This window comes from Carex rostrata, chromosome 25, assembly GCF_964058835.1.
Source record: "Carex rostrata chromosome 25, lpCarRost1.2, whole genome shotgun sequence".
NCBI lineage: Eukaryota > Viridiplantae > Streptophyta > Magnoliopsida > Poales > Cyperaceae > Carex > Carex rostrata.
The window spans coordinates 4,085,029-4,106,592 of record NC_135942.1 but is presented as its reverse complement, the minus strand read 5'-3'; the positions used below and the strand labels follow the sequence as shown (position 1 = coordinate 4,106,592).

The window sequence follows — 21,564 nt, the reverse complement described above, 5'->3', positions numbered from 1 at the left end:
ATAATCTTACACAAGATCTCAGTTGTTTACTATATAAATAATTCCACATGGAGGTCCCGTAGCAAGATTATACATATAAATTAAAAAAAAAAAAAATCAACTCTCCTTGTATGACACCAACTTATATCGATAATTTTGAATTTGAAAGCAAACAATGAATCTAAATAATCATTAACCAAGCATTGGCACGCTTGCAGCAAGCAAACACAAAAGCAAAGCTAATACACACGCGCGCGCACAGAGATCGATAAAGATTTCATTTTTGACGAAACTCCACTGGATCGAGCTTGCCGGGCGCAAGTTCTGGTTTTGCCAGAATATCTTTCAGATCTCCTGCCTCTTTTTCTAGGTAAGCCTTCAAGAAAGCAATGGTGATTCCTGCGGTGCAACGCCTCATGATATCTCTACAGTTCCCCTTCTTGCATATACATTTCGTCACCAAGTTTAATGCATGATCATCCAACATATCCAAATGGCCGTACTTTGTCACGACGAAATGGTAACATGGAGGTGGACATTCATAATAGAACTCCGTGTGGTTTACGCCTTCAGGTGCACAAGCGGGCGCAAGGCAATTTTTTTCGTCTCCATACCCGCTACCGATAACCAATGCTGGAATATCTAGGTTGAATGATTCAGGTTTATAAGTGAGGATCTTTGGATCAACTTGGCATGATTTGCTCAGACCGGCTACTGGGTCAATGCCGATCAGAGCAGTGAACTTGAGGTTGATCTTGGCATGGCCTAGAGCTAGAGCGAAGGCCGTCTGGCCACCTCGACTGTGACCGGCCATAGTGAGTTTTTCAAAGTCAGGTTTGACGGCTGAGGGGAGGAGAGATTGTAGACCGATCGGTAACCAGTTTGCCACAGCTGCGGTGGATGTCACGTCTTCAGTTGAACTTTGTGGTAGGAGGCAGAATAGCTAATAATAACAAACAAAGTTTAATGAGAAATAAATAGAGGGTGTTTATACTGTGCATCAACCGCAATGATTGATAGAACTGACCAATAATACACAATGTAATGAAATATACCTGCGGTGCAACGACAATGAAGCCGTGCGAAGAGATGTGCCGGATAAGTTGTGTGTAATAATGGTTCTGGAGAAAGAAACCATGAATGAAGAGTAAAACCGGGTATATACCCGCATCGGTTGGAGATACAATTAGAACTTCTTTGGGTGGCAGTAATGCATCATTTCCGGCCTTCTTCGTTATAAGTGTCACGTTTAGTTTTCCTATTTCGAACAATGACGATGCATCTGTGGTGATTGTGAGCATTGCTTTGTCATTATAAGCTATTGCCATATCTCTCTCTCAATTTTTCTCTTAACTTTTACCTACGTGTTAGTTGATGATGATGAATGCAGGGGAAGTGCAAGATTTATATATAGATAGAGAGAAAAGGATAGGAGAAGTTTCCTCCTAACCTTTTTTGAAAGAAGAACTGTATTTTTCATAAGTTGAGAAAAGAAAGTAGTATTGTTCAATTGCAAGCTCGAAAGAAAATGTGGCTGGTAGTAGCTAGCCTCATTGAAATCGTGACTAATTAATTAATGAGATTAACCAGTGATTATTGTATCAGTGAGATATCATATGATGGGAAAGGCTTGCAGTGTAGAATTCACATCCTCTCAGGTTACTTGACCGAGTACAATTAATTAAATCGGACGGCTCAAGATTGAAATTTTAACTTGGCACGAATCTCAAAGCACAAATAATACTGCCCTTCCATCATCCCGAACAGGCACCAGCTGATATTAAATCTGGACCGTCCATTTCAATTTTGTTGGGTCAGGTACCTGCGAGGATACGGATCCACATGTAGAGACAATATAGCATTCTTAGTTTACCTGGAAACACATTATCGACCAAGTTAATTTGAAATTTGTAAGAATCAGCATTTAGTCTAGTGGCAAATAATAATACATATTTTTCGTGTAGAAGGTTGCAAGTTCAAAATTCAAATGCGTAATAACCTGGGAATATTAAATATTTTTGTGGTTTAACCTCCCATTTTTACTCAAAAAAGAAGAAGTTAATTCGAAACTCTTTTTTTTTCACTTACAAAAATAGTATTTGTAAACAAAATTTTCAGATTTAATTTATTTGTAAAGCGCTCTTTAATTCGGACCTTAATATGATAATTTAATCTGCCATGCACTTTTTGATTTATTTAAAAACTTTAAATATTTCCAACATTATCTTTGGATTAATTCAAGATAGATATATTATTTTAAACGTGGGAATAAAACCTTAGTTTTCTACTCATTTTAATTAATCTCAAATGGATTTTTTGTGGTTCACAGTGTTTTGCTAGTCACAGTTATAATTGTATCAATAATACACAAATATCGACCAAGTTAATTTGAAATTTGTGAGAATCAGCATTTAGTCTAGTGGCAACTAATAATACATATTTTTCATGTAGAAGGTTGCAAGTTCAAAATACAAATGGGAGATAACCTGTGAATATTAAATATTTTTGTGGTTTGACCTCCAATTTTTACTCAAAAAAGAAGAAGTTAATTCAAAACTCTTTTTTTTTCACTTACAAAAATAGTATTTGTAAACAAAATTTCCAGATTTAATTTATTTGTAAAGCGCTCTTTAATTCGGACCTTAATATGATAATTTAATCTGCCATGCACTTTTTGATTTATTTAAAAACTTTAAATATTTCCAACATTATCTTTGGATTAATTCAAGATAGATATATTATTTTAAACGTGGGAATAAAACCTTAGTTTTCTACTCATTTTAATTAATCTCAAATGGATTTTTTGCGGTTCACAGTGTTTTGCTAGCTAGTCACAGTTATAATTGTATCTATGGTACGATGGACAACTGGTGATGTTATTATGTGATATAGACAATTTTTAAGTCAAAGATATGGAAAATTGTTATGTGATATAGACAATTTTTAAGTCAAAGATATGGAAAATTGTTATGTGATATAGACAACTCTGTTTTTATTATGTGCTATAGACAACTCTATTTGATATATATGAACAATTGTTAACATGATAAACGTTCATTGGTCAAGAGAGATGGTGATCATATACAATTTTCAAAAAGGAAGAGATGTCGTTCAGGACATACACTCTGTATCAATCTATTCAAACTTAGTCAACATTTAGATTTGAGTTTTGGCATGATAAACGATAACAATATGTCATGATATATAGCTAAATCTATAATTGCATCTTTAACTTCCAACCCAATAATCCTTTTATGCATGCAAGTTGGAGTGTTATAGATTTTAACAGAGTAGTTTTGGCTTCATGCAGCGCACAAATCATATGTAATTATATAGTTCGTGAGTTGCATGAAGCCAAAGCTAATCTGTTAAAATATGTATCCTGTTGAAGTCTTTAATTGAAACCAGTAACTGTCTCCATCCATACACAATCAATCAAGACAGATAAATTATAGGAGAAATCAATTAATGCTGCTTCAAGTTAGGAATAAGTTTCATTCATGGAGAAGGAATTTTATGATAATGCATGGCAAATGGTCCTCCACTGGACTATTAAACACTCTAGGAATTTGGTTGAGCTAATTTGAATTTTATTGCTATTTTCTCTTGCCATTACAATTGAAGTTTCAAGCTCTATTTATAGGCTTCCAATCTTGTTAGACAGTTATTAATTTGCTTTACTGTAAATTTTCAACCAGTAAAAAGCTTGTAACGGCTAATTTTCTCACTACTTTTTTTTTTTTTTAAAGTTTAAAGGTACAGTGCTACTGTGATCTCACATTGCAATCATTGGTTCATGCCTAACTGGTACCGGACCAGTACCAAACCTCTACCCAACTGGTAAGGTGCCAAAACCGGGTGACAAAGCCCCAAGCATCAGTTTTGTAATTTGGTTCAGAACTGTCAACGCACTAGTTTGATTTCAAGTTTAACAAAATTAAAATTTATCTTGTATGGTATAAAATTATTTATAATTTAAAGTAGAAAAAATTCACATAGAGTTTTCTTAAAAATCGGCCAACAATGCAACGGTAACTATATATAGTTGGTATTTCAGTATTTTTTTTTAAGGTTAGTGGCTAAATGCCAATATTTACATGATAAGAGTTGTCCTAATCCTCATATAGCTCAACTGCCACTAAACATCTAAATAATTAGCTACAACAAGTTACAATCAGTATAAACTCTCACGCAGTTGCGGTTGGGCCCAGATCGATCGTTGAAATTAGCAATTTGGGATCAACCTCTGTATCTCCAAAGCCGTGTCATTAATGAGTACCTGTACCTTATTTATTTTGCTGAATTTGGTAGGTCCCTTTTGCTGAATTCAAACTTATTTTTCAGTTTTACCCCTAGTGCTCTATTTTAATGCCACATTGTCCTTTAGTTATAATGGACACAATCGATGCACATAAAGCTGTCACAGTGAGCTTATATTACAAACAACACAACCTCAATGCAATAACTGAAAGGAAATGGTTTCAATTTCAAAATCTATATTCAATGATCATGCTTACAAAAGATAATTATCTGAATCTCAACATAACTAAAAAAAACAATTTACAATTAAAAAAGAAACACAAATTGTTTGTATAATCTATACTTATCAGTGCTTTGATGCACTCTATTCAACTAAAAAAAAATATACAAACCCTCAGTATACATAAAAAAATTGAAAAACTATTCATCTATCTATCTCTGAGCCTTTTATGTTTTGTTTCTTCATCACCTATGTTTTTCAATATGAGCCTCAGCCTTTGCATCTAATCTAATAGGAGCTTCAGTTCCTCTCTCCTTTGATTGAAACAAATCACAATGTCACCAGCTGTTTCAATTGCTAGTATATTGACAATTGTTTATATCTAGTTGAATTTTGAGAGTATCAGTTCTGAAACTCCTTCCTGCCGGGAGTTCAAAACAAATGTAAATAGTTGTAATGGAAAGTATAATTAATGGTTATGAGAACTATGGTTCAGAGAGAATACTTGAAAGCTGGGTAGATATCTGGTGGACTGTCAGGTGGAGGTTGAATATAAGCTTCTCCATTACTAGCTTCCGGTTTCCCACCTAAAATAATCACATTTAAATTAACAAATTAAAAAATATAATTCTGACAAGAAATAAGTTACAAGAAAGAAAAATCAAACAGCAAATCTCATTTATTTTATGAAGAATAGTTAATTTTCAGTCTTAATAACAAATAAGGAGGCTCCAAAATGAGCAATCATTTTCTGTTTTTTAGATGTCTCAAGAAATTGGACAGAGTGATGGTCCTGAGTCTACAACGAAGCTGGTCCAAAGTCCTAATTAGGTGTTTGATAGTTACATCAATTCTATTAAGAAAAGAAATGCATTCAGAAGATAATGCACAAAATTTGTATATATATATAGTTGATTCGAATGCACCCTCTCTTTTTATATTTTTATTTTTAAAGTTCAAATAGTTGATTCAAACTATATTTTTCATATTAAAATATGCTTGGAGACCAAATTTTACATTTTTTGAAATTTTTTTACTATTTTTTCAGAATTTTTGAAAATCATCACTTTACTGAATTTTTTATTATTGTTTAGTTTAATCAAAAATTCTGAAAAAATAGTAAAAAATGTAAAATTTGGTCTCCAAGCAGATTTTAATATGAAGGACACGTTGGAAGGTTCGAATCAACTATTTGAACTTTGAAAATGAAGATATGAGGGAAGGGTGCACGTTAGGAGTACAAAATGAGGGTGCATTTAAACCCTCTTATATATATATATAGAGAGAGAGAGAGAGATTGACTAATATGTTTTCTGTAGCATATGGGCCGAAGTGCTACCAGTCCAAATTTGAAATTTTATAATTCAAAAAGTCGATCTGAATAGTTCATCTTGTTCTCCATATTAATATGTGCTTGGAGACCAAATTTTACATTTTTCTGAATTTTTTTACTATTTATTAAGCCACTTTGAAAATTGCTGATCCAACGGTAGCACTGTTTTGTTAAGCCACCGTTGGATTAGCGATTTTCAAAGTGACTTAATATATAGTAAAAAAATTCAGAAAAATATAAAATTTGGTCTCCAAGCACATATTAATATGGAGAACAAGATGAACGGTTCAGATCGACTTTTTGAATTTTGAAATTTCAAATTTAGACCGGTAGCACTTCAGCCGAAGTGCTACCGAAAGCATATTAGTCAATCTCTCTCTCTCTCTCTCTCTCTATATATATATATAGATAGATAGAGGTAGGCTAATAAACAATCGATTGTTCCTAGCCTCCCGTGCAACTAAGTCATTTTCCGATTTTTAAAGTCTAAATGATCGATCCAAACCGTTAGATGTGTTCTCCATATTAAAATGTGCTTGGAGACCAAATTTTACATTTTTTGGAATTTTTTTTACTATTTATTAAGCCACTTTGAAAATCGCTGATCCAACGGTGGCTTAACCAAACAGTAAAATCAGAAGCTACCGTTGGATCAGCGATTTTCGAAGTGGCTTAATAAATAGTAAAAAAATTCCAAAAAATGTAAAATTTGATCTCCTAGCACATTTTAATATGGAGATCACATCTAACGGTTTGGATCAATTATTTGGACTTTAAAAATTGAAAAACGACTTGGTTGCACGGAAGACTAGGAACAATCGATTGTTTATTAGCCTACCTCTATATATATAATTTTAGGGTTTAGGGTGAGTCGGCATATCTCGGACATAAGGTGAGTCTCTTCCAATTTGAGAAATCGCCCATTAATAGGTTTTCCAAACCACGGTAGCAACGACGGACTATATATGGTCTATGGCTTGATCTGCCTTGATGTGGTAGAAGGTCCTTGTATTAAGGTACTTAGCAAACAATGGGCTTGTTCGGTTGGGGATGGAAAGGGAAATTGTTTGGAATAGACTATAGAGTTTCTGTTCCAGCTAAACAAGAATGAAATTGAGTTTTTGTTCCTATATTCAATTGTGAGCCAATTCTCTATTCGATGAGGTGATGAAATAGTGAAATTGGCTTTACCTTCAACCAGGGGCGAAGCTGACTCTCTACCCCTAGAATTTTTTGTTTTTGTTTTTTGAACCGGGCTTATTAAATGGGCTTGAGCCCAAAACCCAAATCCAATAACCCAGACTCTCAGAGTTCAGAGAAAAAAAAAACGCTCAAACCTCCGCTCCCGCTGCGCTGCTGAGAGCCCCTGCGCGAAGGAAAAGAAAACACTCAACCCTCCGCGGCTCCGCCTGCGCTTGCACGAAGAGAGAATAGCCTGCCGTGCCGCCGCCTCTAATTCCACCTCTACTGGTATGCTTATTGGAATTGCCCTCTCTTGTTAATGAATCAATCAAGCCCTATTAATGAATCAATCAAGCTCTAATGATGCTGCTTCACACACTGTTTTTAATTTTTTTTGAAAGCATGTACTATTTTGGGAAGTTTTCAGATTTAGTTGATCATGTTTAGTATCTTATCTTTGACATGGTTACAATTATATTTCTGTCATTTGATCATGTTTAGTATCTTTGGTTGATCATGTTTTCAGATTTTGCTGGCACATAGGAATTTTTTGAATATTTGCAAGAGTAGTATTAAATTTTCACATAAATTATAACTATTAGATTTTGATGTACCAGTAACAGACTAATTAAAGGGTTACAATTCTATATATACGTGTGAAAGATTTTCACATGATTTTTTCTCCTTTTGTTTTGATCTCAACTTTGTATTGGGTTATCGCAGGTTAATTTATACAGAACCGACTAATCTAGGTGTGTTGAATTCTTCACCTACTTATCTGGTAAATAAAGATCTAAATTTTACAATGTTATACATCAATGCATTGCTCACAGGGGATATTATGTGTGTGTGTATATAAAAGAACTCTTATAGAACCTTTTGTACATTTCAGGAAATCCTCTCTTCTCTATTGTGTGTGTTGCTATCTCTGGATAATTCCTTTGAAGGCGAGAGTTACCTTGAATCAGCCATTGCGAACAGTACTTCTCCTTCCCTTTTATTTCTTCCCACATTATTTCCTTTAATATTCGTACTTATAGGGTAATTTTGATAAATTTGGTATTTCATTATTGTCAGTACCATATTTTCTTATATTATGTTAATTTTTTTTTTTTTTTGCAACTATTTATGTTATGCTTGCCTACCCTAACAAAATTTCTAGCTTCGCCACTGCTTTCAACCACAACTGGAATAATTATAGCCTATTCCAAATTTCACTTTTCCTCTATTACTCTGCCAAACAGGAACTTTTTTTTTTTTTTTGTGGTGGTGAGGGCTTATGCCATCACTCTGTCTCTATATGTGGCATTATCTAAATTATGTTTATTATTTAAAATTGGGAGAAGGGGAGACATTGTATAGATGGCAACTTCATCTCCTGCCTCTAGCAGTAGAGGTGGCGACGAATCTGGGCTTGCCATTCCATCATTCAATGGAAGTGCAACACCTCAGAGAACTTCAGCTTTTGATATGCCAAAGCCGAGCCTTCGCGGCCTTAACAAGCCCAAGTGCGTTAAATGCGGGAATGTTGCTCGATCTAGGTATACTCTTTCTTCATATGCTTTTTTTTGTCTTTTTCTTTCTTTTCTTTTCTTTCCATTTTTTTTTTTAAGTAGGTTTACCTGGAATTATGTCTAGAGAATTTATCTGGAGAGGATTTCACAATCTATTTGTTGACTTTACATGACCATTGTCTAAGGTTTGGGAAATAGTTAGTCCGAGGCAAACTGTCAGCATTCACTGGGATTTTCTTTCTCATATAAACTAATACCAGGTTTCCTTTAGTTTGCAAAGCTGTTTAATAACTGTTTTAACTATTTTTTCGGATTTTTTTTAAACTGAACCCTATTTGATATGCAAAAATAAAACTGTTTATTTTCTTATTATTTTTGGTCCATCTTTCAAAATTCAAAATAAAATTAGTCAAAGAATCTTATAAATTGTAAATTCTGCTAACTTACAAGATTTTGATATGTAGAACGCATTGAGCATTTTGGATTGACCGCTCGCACACGAGAAGGCATAATTTGAGTTATTTGTATTTCCACCGAAATTCAAATGTTTGTACAATAGCCTAACTCCTAGGCGTTGTGTGCGTACAGTTAAATGTTTTGTATTTTACTGTATTTGCAAGAAACGCCCAAAACTCATAATGATAAATTTATATTCTATTAGAATTGTTTTCATGCTGCAATATTTTGATTGAGGTGGTTTCTTAATAATATCTTCTTTTTCATATCAGTGAATAATACATAATATCTGATGTACAACTGTTTGCAGGTGCCCCTTCCAATGTTGCAAAAATTGTTGCTACACTGCCCAAAATCCTTGCCATATTCATGGTATTAACCATATACAAATTCTGTTTGTAATGAATTATTCCATTTGGTTGGTACTAAACCCAATTCTAACAAATTAATCTGTTTGAACTGTATTCCTTGCCTTAATTTCCTTTCAACTTTTTTCTGATTTACTAGTCTTGGTTGTGAAGCAAAACAGCACCTTACCAGACAAGGCGCCAACTGCTGCTTCTCCTTCACTGGAACAAACACCAAAAGATCCTTCCTCTATTAAGTATTTCTCCTTTCAAAATGATAATTTCTTGCATAAAATCAGTTTCACAGTCCAAATTTAAAAAACAAATCATAGGTGTTCTTAATTTCATTTCGATCCTTTAACAGTACTTCTTGGCGACTGAACTCGCTACGGCAATTATCTAGTAGATATTTGGATTCTCTTCGTGCAAGAAAACATTCTGCCAAAAAGGTTATTTTTATATATTAATTTGCTATAACTATATTATCTTAGCTTATGTTATCGGTCTGTCATTTGTTATCTTTTATACTTGATAGTTTAGGGGTACAATAGTCACATGGAGTCCTGTACTGGTCAGTAATGCTATTTTGCTATTTTTAAACTGCATATGCTAAACTCAGATAGTTAATTGTTTTAAATAGGATACAGGGCTTATAAACAAGTGGAAGATTATGAAATTAAGAGAACACCTGGAAGGAAATGTGGAAGCTGAATCTGAAGCATTTGACCGGTACATGCAAAATGCTTCTCTTCTAGGAGAGGTGTTTTCAGAAAATACCACAGACGTTTCTATTTCCAATGTGAAGTTAGGCTTAAAATCCAACATAGAGAAATCAGCTACCTCCAAGAAAAGACTGAGCAACATAATTGATCAAAAGCTAAAGGAGCTAAGTTGTACAACGTACGAAGGACAGGAATTACAAGAAATGGTAAAACAGAGATCAGACAGAAATTCAACTACCAATGATTTAATAACAAGGTTGAGTAAGGTGAGGGGGGAGGATGATCTGAAGCCATGCATCGAAATTTGTACTCGACTGTTTGGTGACATGTCAGAAGGGCAAAGCTATTGCTTTTCTAATAAGGTGTGTGTAGGCATGCAAGTTGATCAGGAACATATTACTAAGATTGATACTGAGTTCTCTTCACTTGAGCTGGTGGTGCAGCTGTGAGTTGTCCAGATACTATGGATTATTATATTTTTTATTCAACTATCCTGTATGAATTGTAGTAAGCTATTTGAGATACTTTGGCTCTTTAATTCCTATTCTCTCTTGTAAGCAGTACAATATGACAAACTCCAAACTCAGGTCTTTTTATTTACCAGTAAGTATTTGAACTGGGAAGATATTTGTCGTAGATGTAATGGGTTTATTACTTTATCAAGTGAAGGTAGCCGGCCTGTGATTTTGGGCCTTATCTCTTTCTTTAAACACTATTTGGACTTTAAAAACTTCCTTTTACTTTTATAGTCATCAGGGATGTAAATACATGTGACTAGTCACGCTGTGATTTGAGTTATGTGTTGTATTGTGCTATGATCAAGTTAGATTTTTACGTTCTGTGTGGTGACTATATTCGGAGAGATGATCATAGCACGTTAGTCACGTTGTGACCTCATGTGATGTGTCCAAATGTTGTTGGTCACATTTGGTTACATTTAATTATTTTTTTCGTTTATACGATCAAGATCTAATGGTCTTGATCACATGTGACTATGTAACGTGTCGTGACTAAACCAATTCGTGTGCTATGTTGTGTGTGCCAATTTTCCAAAGGATTGTCACATCATGTGGTCATGGCACGGGACATGGGAGTCATTGTACGTGATTGGCACACACTGTGATGGACCTGTGTCGTGCCGTGACATATCCGGTCATGACGTGACTATTTTACATCTCTATTTATAGACTATACAATTTATACTTATCTTTAGGCTCTTTTATCTTTCAGCTTTCAAATTCTACAAATATAGACTAGTTAAAAACAGAGTTTAGTTGAGAATTGAAAACGGGTCATGTCTGAACTAGTGTTTGTAAATTTATTCAAACGCCAGTTTGCTTTCAATACGAATTTGAAATAGAAAGAAATCACATCTAAAACAGTTGTTTTTGCTGCACCACTGGACCAACCCCACTAATAAATAAGAACCTTCAAAGAGACAACCTGCCACCACCCCTCAGAAAAAACACTATGCTTTCAATGTGCAACCTTCCCTGAAAATATACCCACTCAATCAAGTTCCTTCTCTTGACCGTATCTATCCTTCATAGGAAATTATGAAAAGTAGAAAAAAAAAAAAAAAAAAAAAAAAAAAAGGGAGTACAAACAGAGCTAGAAATTAGAAATTACTTTATTATAAACAATATCTGAAAAAAAAAAATTCTAATAGGGTAAGGTACTGAATGTCGTTTTAAAAATAAAAGAAATATACAATATCATTCTTTCACCGAAAGAGTGAGCACATATTTGATGCTCCAACATTTTACCAACGCTAATTTTAGATACATGAAAATATTAACTTGTACAGAATCCTATCGTGGGAAGTTTCCTTGTAAAAGTTGTTGTTTCTTTTCTTTTTACAATATTTCGATTGGTTGGAGAAAAACCTCCTGTTTCGCTCACGCCATAATGCCCATGCTGCTGCCGACCATACCGTGTCCCAATCTGTCCTCATCCGGCCCCCTAAACTAATCCTGTCGTTCCACCACATGCCAAGCTTTGTGTACGGTCGATGGTGGCATTCTAATGTTAAGGTGCGACGATAGACCCCGTTAAAACCGCATGGAGTATGTACATCAGTACATGAACACAGTAAGTGTAATATAACTTTCATTGTGTTTTGGATTTTACACTTTTAATGTATAATATAACTTTCATTGTGAATTTTGGATTGCATTGATTTCATTTTTTTCAAAATACCCGTCTCGTTTTTGCAAGTGTATCAAGCTTAATATTTAATATATTCTAAGGTTTTTAAAATCTTTTTTTCTCATTTCGGATTGAGCCCAGTAATTTTCTTATAAATTTAATTTTACTAACTTTGATCGTACCATTTTTATTGGCTAATATGTTGGTTTTTATTTATTGGTAGATAATTCTTTAGGCTATTTCATGTTCATTTCCTGTATAGAATAATAGTATGTATATAACTGTTATTTATTTTTTTTCTTTTGTTGTTGTTTTAATAATGATATGTTCTTCTTGCAGAGATGTACTCTCCGGTCATTTTCTTATTTTCTTTCCACATTAGACCCTACAATCCTACAAAATTTGTTGACTGTTTTTCCTTCCCTATTTTTGATTCTGCTCTTTATGTTATTGAATTTTGGTGGTTTTAAATATTAAAACTGAAATAATATGTGCTCGTTTAATATTTGATTGTTGGGCGTAGAACGAGTATATTAGTTCGTACTATTTTTTCTATTTTTTGTTTTCGTTTAATATCTCTGTAGTTGTCTATATATGTTGATTGAATGATTCATAAATGTTTATGTTTTGAACTTTTGATACAAATAATAGAAAATTGTTTCGTATTGGATGTTCATATTGACTGAATGACTTAAAAAATTCACCTATAAAGAGCTTTGTGCTTTTTTAAGTTCTTGGATCTTTTTGCATATATTTTTCCAAACAAAAAAAAAAAACTGGTAGCCAGTTCTATTTAAATTATTCTTTGTTCTTTGGTATCTAACTTAGTTATACTACAAACATTAATTTTACAAATTTTCTTTTCTTATATTTGCAAATTCCTAGACAAAATGACAAAATGATAAGCAGAAAAATACTATATATCACCTTTTCAAATCAAGAACTGAAAATTGTTTATTTTGTTTGCATTGAAATATTATCTTTCCATAATTTATATTCATTATGATTTTTTATGATCAACTCACTTTTAATTTATACAAGTTATCATGTCACTTTCTTTAGTGATATTTGCGAAAACAAAAATAAAATATTAACTGCCAAAATATATTCTTTGAAATAGATTTTCATAATATAATAAAGATATTCACTCTTGTATTCTCTTTAAGATGTAACATCTTAAAATGTGATGAAATACAAATAACGAATACCGGATAATATTGATTTATTTTAAAGTCTTAACTTTTAAGTACAAATATTATATTTTTTTTTCTCGGCCACCAACAATGCTCATATATGCAAAAATTACAAAATGCAGAGCTCATTCGGTGCAAGGTTCAAGTTAAAAATCACTGACCCAAAACAAACAGTAAATTTGATGGCATTTGAATTAAATTAGAGTACCAATTGTCCTCTAAAAATAAAAAATATTATTAATGCAAAAAATGGAAAATTGTAATGATAAATGATTACTTAAAAAAAATGAAATTTCAAGATTCACAAATAGAGGGCATAAATGAAATTTCAAGATTCACAAATATTTTTTTTCAACTCAAAAAGCACAAAGCAAAAAAAAAAATAAGGAAATTCGAATCAAATTAGCAGTGCATAAAAGAAATTCGAAGAAATTAGCAGTGCATAACCTCTTACAAAGAACCAATCAGCAAGCCATATCAAAACAAGAAAATTAATAAAAACAATTTCGCATGTATCTGCTCAATAGAGACATTCAAACCAAACCCTACTTTAAAATAACCATGTGATCAACCAATTAATTTAACAAACCAAAAATGAAAAGATTTTGCAAGCCAACTAACAAATCATAGCATTCCATTGCTGTACAATTTGTTTTTACAAGACTAAGGTCTAAGACAGGGACATATACATCAGATTGCCTTTTTAACATCACTAAGGGGTAAAAAAAGAAAAACTTTTTTTCAGACCAAATTTTCTCTCACAATCAAGCAATTCCTTTTGTGTGTCTCCCACATTTGGGGAAGTAATAAACGTTCCTAATTTTGATCCATATATACAAGCAAAATACATATGGAGGGGTCTGACACACAAAAGAGGTTTTGTTAGACCTCACAACCAATTTGCACAAAACCAAACACCTGCGGATGCCTAGAGACTTTTTTCATGTATCCACCTAAAATAGAAACAAAGTAAATAAAAATACGTCATAAAAAAGATTTATACCAGTAAAATAGGTGTACTAAAACTTTATTCTAACAGAAAAGCATCGTGAACCAGACATGCTAAATTCTCATCACTAGTCATGACTGCTACTGGTGTGAACAGTGGAGTGCACCAGTTGATGCAAATATTTTCTTAGATTTTCTCAGCTGTTCTTACTCTGTGCAGTCTTGCATTTGAGGTTCTATACTTTATTTGATCAATTTCTCACCACACACAAACTCGATAAACTATACTGGACTGTACAATCTGCCAGTATGTTAGGTTATATTTTGGTAATATGCAAAATACACCTGACATAATGGACCAAACCAACCATGTGTACCAACTTAAACATAACGGACCAAACCAACCATGTGTACCAACTTAAACATAACGGACCAAACCAACCATGTGTACCAACTTAAATTTCAATTGTTAAACCCATGGTAACGCAACCTGTGAAGGAAACACATTCCATATGTCCTTCAAACATGGCCATATCACCTGTGGGGTTGGGTGTGTGTGAGGGGGGGGGGGTTCAGATTACAGGGTACACATTAAGATGCAATTAAATATGATTCTTACTACTTATCCTATCAATATTAATGCAACACAAATTCATACTTAAGTACTTGCCTGAAAGCCTGACAATAAAAAAAAAGCTCAAAATAATTGCTATATTTTCTCAATGTCCCCCGCCGCGTTTTGCCTCTAATGAAGAACCATCCTTTAGAGCTTCCCGGGCCTCATTCTCCATTCCAAGCTTAAGAAGCGCAGCAGCTTGCAGATAAAATGCAGTCGACCACGTAGGGGATACTACAAGTGCTTGCATGGCATCATTTAGGGCTTGTTGTGGCATGTCATTCATTAAATATGAGAGACACCGCCTTGCATATATGGTAGGAGATACCATGGTACCCACCTCTATGAACTGTAGAAAAGAATGAGATAACAGTACAACTTAGATCATTATTTTAATCGTATATTTCACATTACAAGTTTGAAGTTCCAGACTTCAGTAAATAAAGTATCTCTACATGGAAAATTTATGAGCTTCTTGTATAAGCATGTCATTATTTTCTTTTCTTTTTGTAAATCATATTTACAGCTTTCCAAAAAAATAAAAAAATTATAAATAGATAAAAGTTGTATGTAACCTGGGAATAGCAATCAATGGCAGTAGTAAAATCCTTTTGGCGAAAGGCATGATCTCCCTTCTTTTTTGAGTTGAGGGTTTCTTGCATTTGATTGGTCCACATTTGAAACGACAACTGCATTACACAAGAATGACCATGTCATAATTAAATTGTAATATAGGACAGCATTTTACAACTTAAGGGACCAGACCATACAAATAAAGTAGTATAGCGCCAGTTTCCTAAAATCAAAACTCTGACAAACTTGTCCCAAATAAAACCTTAGCCTTGAAATAATCAACTCCTGGACCAAAATTTGCCTTCAAACCCTAAAATTGGCATTATGCTACAATTCAAACAACTTAGCCTTTATTGGGCCAACTTCACCCTCAATTTAACCAGCAAAATACGACAAAAAAAAGCCACCTCACACAAGCACACCATTCACACAAAATATATCTAAGCACTCTAAATTTCTTAATTGAAGAGGTGAAATTATATAGAATTGAGCACAAACCTCATTCGCAGTTCCTTCATCGTCTCTATATCCAACGTTTTCTAGTATTTCGTGAATTGCTGTCAAATCAAGTCTTGAACAAGCTTCGGCAAGTGGAGAAAGTGTTAGAGTCTCCAACGATGAAGTACCACCACAGGGCATTCCCATCAATTCATATGAAGGAGACTGCATGGAACTTTATGGGTAAATAACTACCAATATATACTGATGTACAGTTAAATTACCTTTGTTTGAGTAGTTGTTGATTTAGTAAGATTGTAAAAGAGAGTAAGAAAGTAGGACAACTCAGAGCTATGGTATATATATTATTAATATTAATAACCAAATCCTCACATTTCATCCGAGATACTTTCCTGTTATTCTTCTATTTGCAGTAGCAGCCTCCTAATAGTCTAGCGATTCTTAATATTAAGTCTTAACCATGGCTTTAAAAATCAGAATCAGAAGCGGAATAGGTAAAATGACTATGCAATCAGAATAGGTGGGAATCAGCCGAATCGGATCGGGAACTGGGATTTTTTTCGAAATTACGTTAAGAATTCAAAAAATTATGTTAAGAACTCGTGTCATTTTTAAGCTAGTCCATCAGGCCCTTCCTTTGGAGTTCGGCCCATTTTTTAATAAGAAAATAATTTAATGCTATACATTAAAGTTCGGCACATTATTTTGAGAAAAAAAAATAACAGGTCCACATTGTGGTCCCACCGTCAGACCCTTCTTTCCCTCCCCCTTTCGTTCTATTTTCGGAACAGATTGATGAAAAACTCAGCCAATTCTACGATATAGAGCCGATTCCTTTTGAGTTTCTGTGCAAAAATTGTCAGCCACGAAAATCGGGTAATAATCAGCTTGCCCTTGGCTGATTCCGCTCCGACTTGGCCAAGTCAACCCGGACTTGGCTGATTACCCAAGCCATGATCTTAACTATGAAAAAAATAATAACAAATGAATATGTTTTTAGCGTGCACCAGTTACAAAATAAAGGAGATTAAATAAACCTTAGTTTCCTTCTGCAAAGAAGCCAAAGCAGTGGCAAGAGATTTAACATTAGGTCGTTCCCTTGGTTCATACTGTAGACATCTAGAAGCCAGACGCACCAATTCTGTTCCGTCTTCATTTGAAAATTGCCCTTCTAAGCAGGAGTCTGTCAGCATGTTGAAATTTCTGTCCCGTATTAAGTCAAGTGCCTGCTCCAAGGGAGAGAGTTGGAAATTAATGAAGATAAACAAAAAAATTGCAGTTTCGATGGGTTTTTATTTGACCGTGTTTGAAAGCATAATCATCAAAACTTTCGGTAAACATCAAACAAACAGGAACTAGCACTCAAACTGCTTAAAATCCGATTGATCAGTGTCAAGTAAATTTGTCTTAGCTGGTTCTGGTACAGTGATACAAAGCTGGAATAAAATAATACCGAAATCTGCAATCAAATTATCTTGCTCTAAAAAAAAGCAACAGGTTAAAAGAAAGAAGATGCAGAACTTACATGACTGGGTGGGATGTGTTTCCCACTTAAAACATCAAGCAACAAAGTGCCAAAACTGTAGGTGACACTTTCTGGAGTAATTCTTCCTGTAGATTTCCAAAAGATATTTGTGAGCTTACAATAATAGTTGACGAAAAAAAAGGCATCACTAGCTAAATTAGACAGTTTTTGTCCGCTAATTCCAAGTTTGCAATCATCATCAAAGCTGCAACTTTACACTTTTTACTGTGTTTCCACTGTCATTGTTTTTCACTTTTCAGTTTTTTGGTGGATTTAACCAAAAGCATATTGTTTTGAAAGAAAATAATTATAAATCTGAAGTCTAAAAAGATACCCACCAGTTCTCATATATTCAGGTGGGGTGAATGCCAAGTTTGTGCTATAACTCTTGCCGTCCCTGCTGTTCTTCATAAGACCAAAGCATGAAAGCCTGGGATTGCAATCCTGAAATAGCAAGAAATCTTAAAATTTAATAAAAATAAATCTAAATATGGATAATTTAATATCATGACATGAGAATCAAGTAGCTAAATACCTACCTCATCAAATAAAACTCTATAAGCATTAAGATCATGATAAAGAGCGCGACCCTTACTAGTGCAATACTCCAAGGCCTCTGCCAGATAAAGTACCACTCTTAATCTCATTGGCCATCTCATTGCTTGTGTATCCCCTAAAATTGACAAAGATAAATACCCTAGAAATCAGTAGGAGAACTCAGACAAAGGTTATGTTCAGTCTAAAAAATAATAATAATACCATCATTATCGTATCAAAGCTCTCAGAGCAACTGGCTTGTTAGCACATTGTTAGAGCCAGGGGCGGAAGGTAAGTATGGCCAGGGGTGGCTAAGCCACCCCCAACATTTTCAAAAAAAATTTACCAGGTACTTGTAACTTTAATTCAAAATTTTATTTTATCGGTGTTAGCCCCCCCATATAGAATAAAAAACAATTAAAGGGGTTGAATCTAAAAATGACATGTCCCTTCAAAAAAAAAATAACGCTTCGGTTTTCCAACCATGTGAAAAAACAGCATCCTTAATTGTGTAAAAAACTATAAATAATTACAAAGTTGTTGAAACATGGAAGGTGAATAGTATAATAGGAAAAAAATAGCGGTGCTAATTTGGGAGACATGGTTATCGAATATACGAAAGAAAAAAAGGAAATTATTGGAAATTTTTTGGAATGCCCGGTTACTCCAAAAAAGGTAAGTTATCAGAAATATAAAGGAATATGATTGAAAAACAAGAAAAACCTTGTCTGAAGAGAGAAAAAATCAAAATAAAAAGCTGAAATTAAAATTGGTGTGAAGCCAACAACGTGATATATTTTATTTCTCAAAATTGAGGTTTGTTTTTTATTCATTGATTATTTACAAATTGCTAAATTGTTATTCATTGTAACTTTTGATAAAGGTTATTTTAGTATTTTTCTTATGATATTTTTCTGTTTGCGATGTCTTTTAGATATTTAATTTTTTGCATAAAAAAATAAATTATGTCAAAAATAATGTGTATGGAATTATAGAAGGGATTATTTAATTTTTGTGTATATGTTGTATACAGGTAATATTATGTCTAAGAGAAAGACCTTAGTATTGTATTTTTATCAAATCAAGTGGCAAAAAAAAATGAAAAATGAATGTATTAAAATTAACTTAAAAACTCAAACATTTGACCGCTTGACTTGATACCAACTAAACTCAAAAACTTATAAATTTTACATGTAAACGCACAACTAATGAAGTAGATTGGTTTGAACGGTTTGGATTCACCATTTGAACTCGATTTGATAGGTTTTGGAGTTGGTGTTATATAGACTAAAATGACACTGACGTTATATTAGCCATACTCATCATATTATCTTGTGTTATATAGATTTTGATTTTTATTAAAATATTTTTTCAATATATGATGTTTAGTCGAGCTCCGTCCCTCATTAGAGCATGATATCCCAAATTTAAACTAACTAAGATCCTTCTATTAGTTAATATAGTAAAACATTTTATTTTCTAATTTAATAACATAACCCCAGAAAATACCGCCAAAGCATGACAAATAAAACTCCTCGTATTTGGCTGGTATACTTTTCGTACAAAATGCACCTTCGTATAGTACCATTCTTGGCAGAGTATAACTTCCAATAGTGTCATGTCATTATACACCTTTTTTATAATAAAGTATATATTTCTTAAGGTTAGCATATTTAGGGAACAAATATAGACTTACAGTGAAAAAGATGCTTTGCAAGAGTATCATTGGGCATATATTCTGCCACAAGAAGCCTTTCCTCCCCTTCGCAACAACAGCCCAGCAAATTTGCAAGTCTCTCACTTCTCAGCTGACCAACTATTCTTGCCTCTTCCTGTTTTAATATAGTTCAGTTAAAACCATGTTTATCAGCAGCAAGCACATCGACATGTCTAATAGTGTTATGAGAATCCGCCCAGTGCCTCGTTAGGGTAGAAAAACATCAGGTACTTTTTGTGGTTTCAAGCAAGAAATTGACGAGTAAGCTTCAATTTTAAGCAGCTAATATTTGATGTTTTGGTCAGAACCCATGGCTAACTCACTACAACAACTAAGAAAATTGATTTACGGTCTAGACTCTAGAGGGATATATTTTAATAATTATGGCAGGGTTCTTCTTCTTCTTTTTTCTGAAAAAATAAGGTTTGGTCATTTCTGTAAGTAGATTTCACAGCATAGCTTCTTTTTTTTCTGAAAAATAGTCGCTGAAGAGTAATGTTAATTAATGTTGACAACAGAACACACCAAAGTATAAAAAATTGTATATGCACATAATAGATTGGCAAATGACCACAAAATTAACGGAAGTAATGAAAAGCATTATTAAACCAGACACACATGGCAATTAAAAAGAGCTTTATCCACCCTCTATGCCGTTACAAAACCAGAAGAGATATTCCTAAAAAAGTCGATAACAATCCCGAACCAAGTCATGTAATATCCGACAATTATGGCAAGCACTTCTTAGCTGGGTTTTCTATCAATCCAAGTCACAATAATCAGGTCCAGCCAACAAAGAAACCCCAAACCAAATGACTCAACTAAATCAACTTACCAGGAACTGTCTTGGATCGGGCCAAGCAGACCGATTAAACCTCTTAACTGCAACCCTTCTCTGTGCATCCAGTTTCCCTTTGTAAACCACATTCGGTGCCTTCTCTCCGTGCTCAGAGACTATGTTCTCAGACGCAAAACCTGATGTTGCTAATCTCAACTGCTCGAAGGTGAACTCTTGGAAAGGCGGGAGGCTATACCTGTCTTCTTTCTCTTCAACCTCCGCTGAAAATACGCTCGAATTTTAACAAAATGTTAAGAGCTTCCAATTTAAGCAATTTACTAAATTAGAAAATGAAAATCGAACCCGCTTACCAAAATCAGGGGTTTCGAGAATTACGTTATTGAAGTGTGACCCCCAGCAGCAATAGGTGGTAGCTCTAGACAGTCGAGCTCCCATTTCAAGCAAATTTGGAGCTCGAATTTAAGAGGAGCACCAAATTACTTTAAATTTAATCTCTTTAACTTCGATCTGAGCCACAAATCAGGCGAGGAAACCTAAAACAGAAATGGATTACCTGCCTGGATTTCTCCTCCAGTACTGGGATCAAAACAAAGAGCTTTAGAGAGAAAAACGGGAGCTAGCGGGAGAAAGAGAGCGAGAAGAGAAAATAGAGAGAGAGGAGATCCGATCTCGTCTCCAACGCGTCCCGTATTTGTTCCGAAAACAAATAATCAAATCAAATAATAAAATAAAAAATATTTGGTAGTAGTGATAACAAGTATTAATTAATTTTTATACCGACATGCTGTCCTTTGAAAACCCTAGATTTATGATTAATTCCACTATTATATTAGCTCTAGTCAATATAATTAGTGACCTTTCGTATTAGCACCGCTGTAGAAGGTACGATAATACTGCAACTCATTGGGCAACCGAAACTACGTACGCAGTCCATCGTATATATATAAATTAGCGGTTTTTCAGTTTGATTAATTTTTTAAATCCCGAAGAACGAAGAAATCTTTTTCTTTCTCTGAAATTTCGAAACGGAATCCGA

General features: G+C 33.9%; 3 protein-coding genes across 9 annotated transcripts; 1 reads left to right on the top strand and 2 right to left on the bottom strand.

Moving 5' to 3' along the window:
- Positions 1 to 67: 67 nt before the first annotated feature.
- Positions 68 to 1,441, bottom strand: LOC144543628 (chlorophyllase-1-like). The gene is made up of 2 exons (XM_078291961.1): positions 1,035 to 1,441; positions 68 to 922 (listed from the first exon to the last, which is right to left on the bottom strand). Exons 1-2 carry the CDS (start codon positions 1,305 to 1,307, stop codon positions 257 to 259), a joined length of 939 nt encoding a protein of 312 aa, XP_078148087.1. The 5' UTR covers positions 1,308 to 1,441; the 3' UTR covers positions 68 to 256.
- Positions 1,442 to 6,655: 5,214 nt separating this feature from the next.
- Positions 6,656 to 10,723, top strand: LOC144543784 (uncharacterized). 7 transcript variants are annotated; one of them, XM_078292179.1, is made up of 8 exons: positions 7,158 to 7,262; positions 7,698 to 7,755; positions 7,867 to 7,954; positions 8,321 to 8,515; positions 9,255 to 9,316; positions 9,452 to 9,548; positions 9,656 to 9,740; positions 9,932 to 10,723. In XM_078292179.1, exons 4-8 carry the CDS (start codon positions 8,337 to 8,339, stop codon positions 10,460 to 10,462), a joined length of 954 nt encoding a protein of 317 aa, XP_078148305.1. In that variant the 5' UTR covers positions 7,158 to 7,262; positions 7,698 to 7,755; positions 7,867 to 7,954; positions 8,321 to 8,336; the 3' UTR covers positions 10,463 to 10,723. The 7 variants fall into 7 exon arrangements, with proteins under 7 accessions (XP_078148307.1, XP_078148311.1, XP_078148309.1 ...); XM_078292180.1 differs by having other exon boundaries at positions 8,318 to 8,515; XM_078292184.1 differs by lacking the exon at positions 9,255 to 9,316 and having other exon boundaries at positions 7,156 to 7,262.
- A 3,234-nt stretch (positions 10,724 to 13,957) lies between these two features.
- On the bottom strand, positions 13,958 to 21,226 carry LOC144576119 (putative serine/threonine-protein kinase BSK3). Its single transcript, XM_078326383.1, has 11 exons — positions 20,879 to 21,226; positions 20,565 to 20,788; positions 19,709 to 19,844; positions 18,015 to 18,148; positions 17,814 to 17,919; positions 17,476 to 17,561; positions 16,988 to 17,176; positions 15,990 to 16,154; positions 15,494 to 15,607; positions 14,973 to 15,267; positions 13,958 to 14,307 (listed from the first exon to the last, which is right to left on the bottom strand). The coding sequence occupies exons 1-10, from the start codon at positions 20,961 to 20,963 to the stop codon at positions 15,022 to 15,024; spliced, it is 1,485 nt and encodes a 494-aa protein (XP_078182509.1). The 5' UTR covers positions 20,964 to 21,226; the 3' UTR covers positions 13,958 to 14,307; positions 14,973 to 15,021.
- Between the last annotated feature and the right edge of the window lie 338 nt (positions 21,227 to 21,564).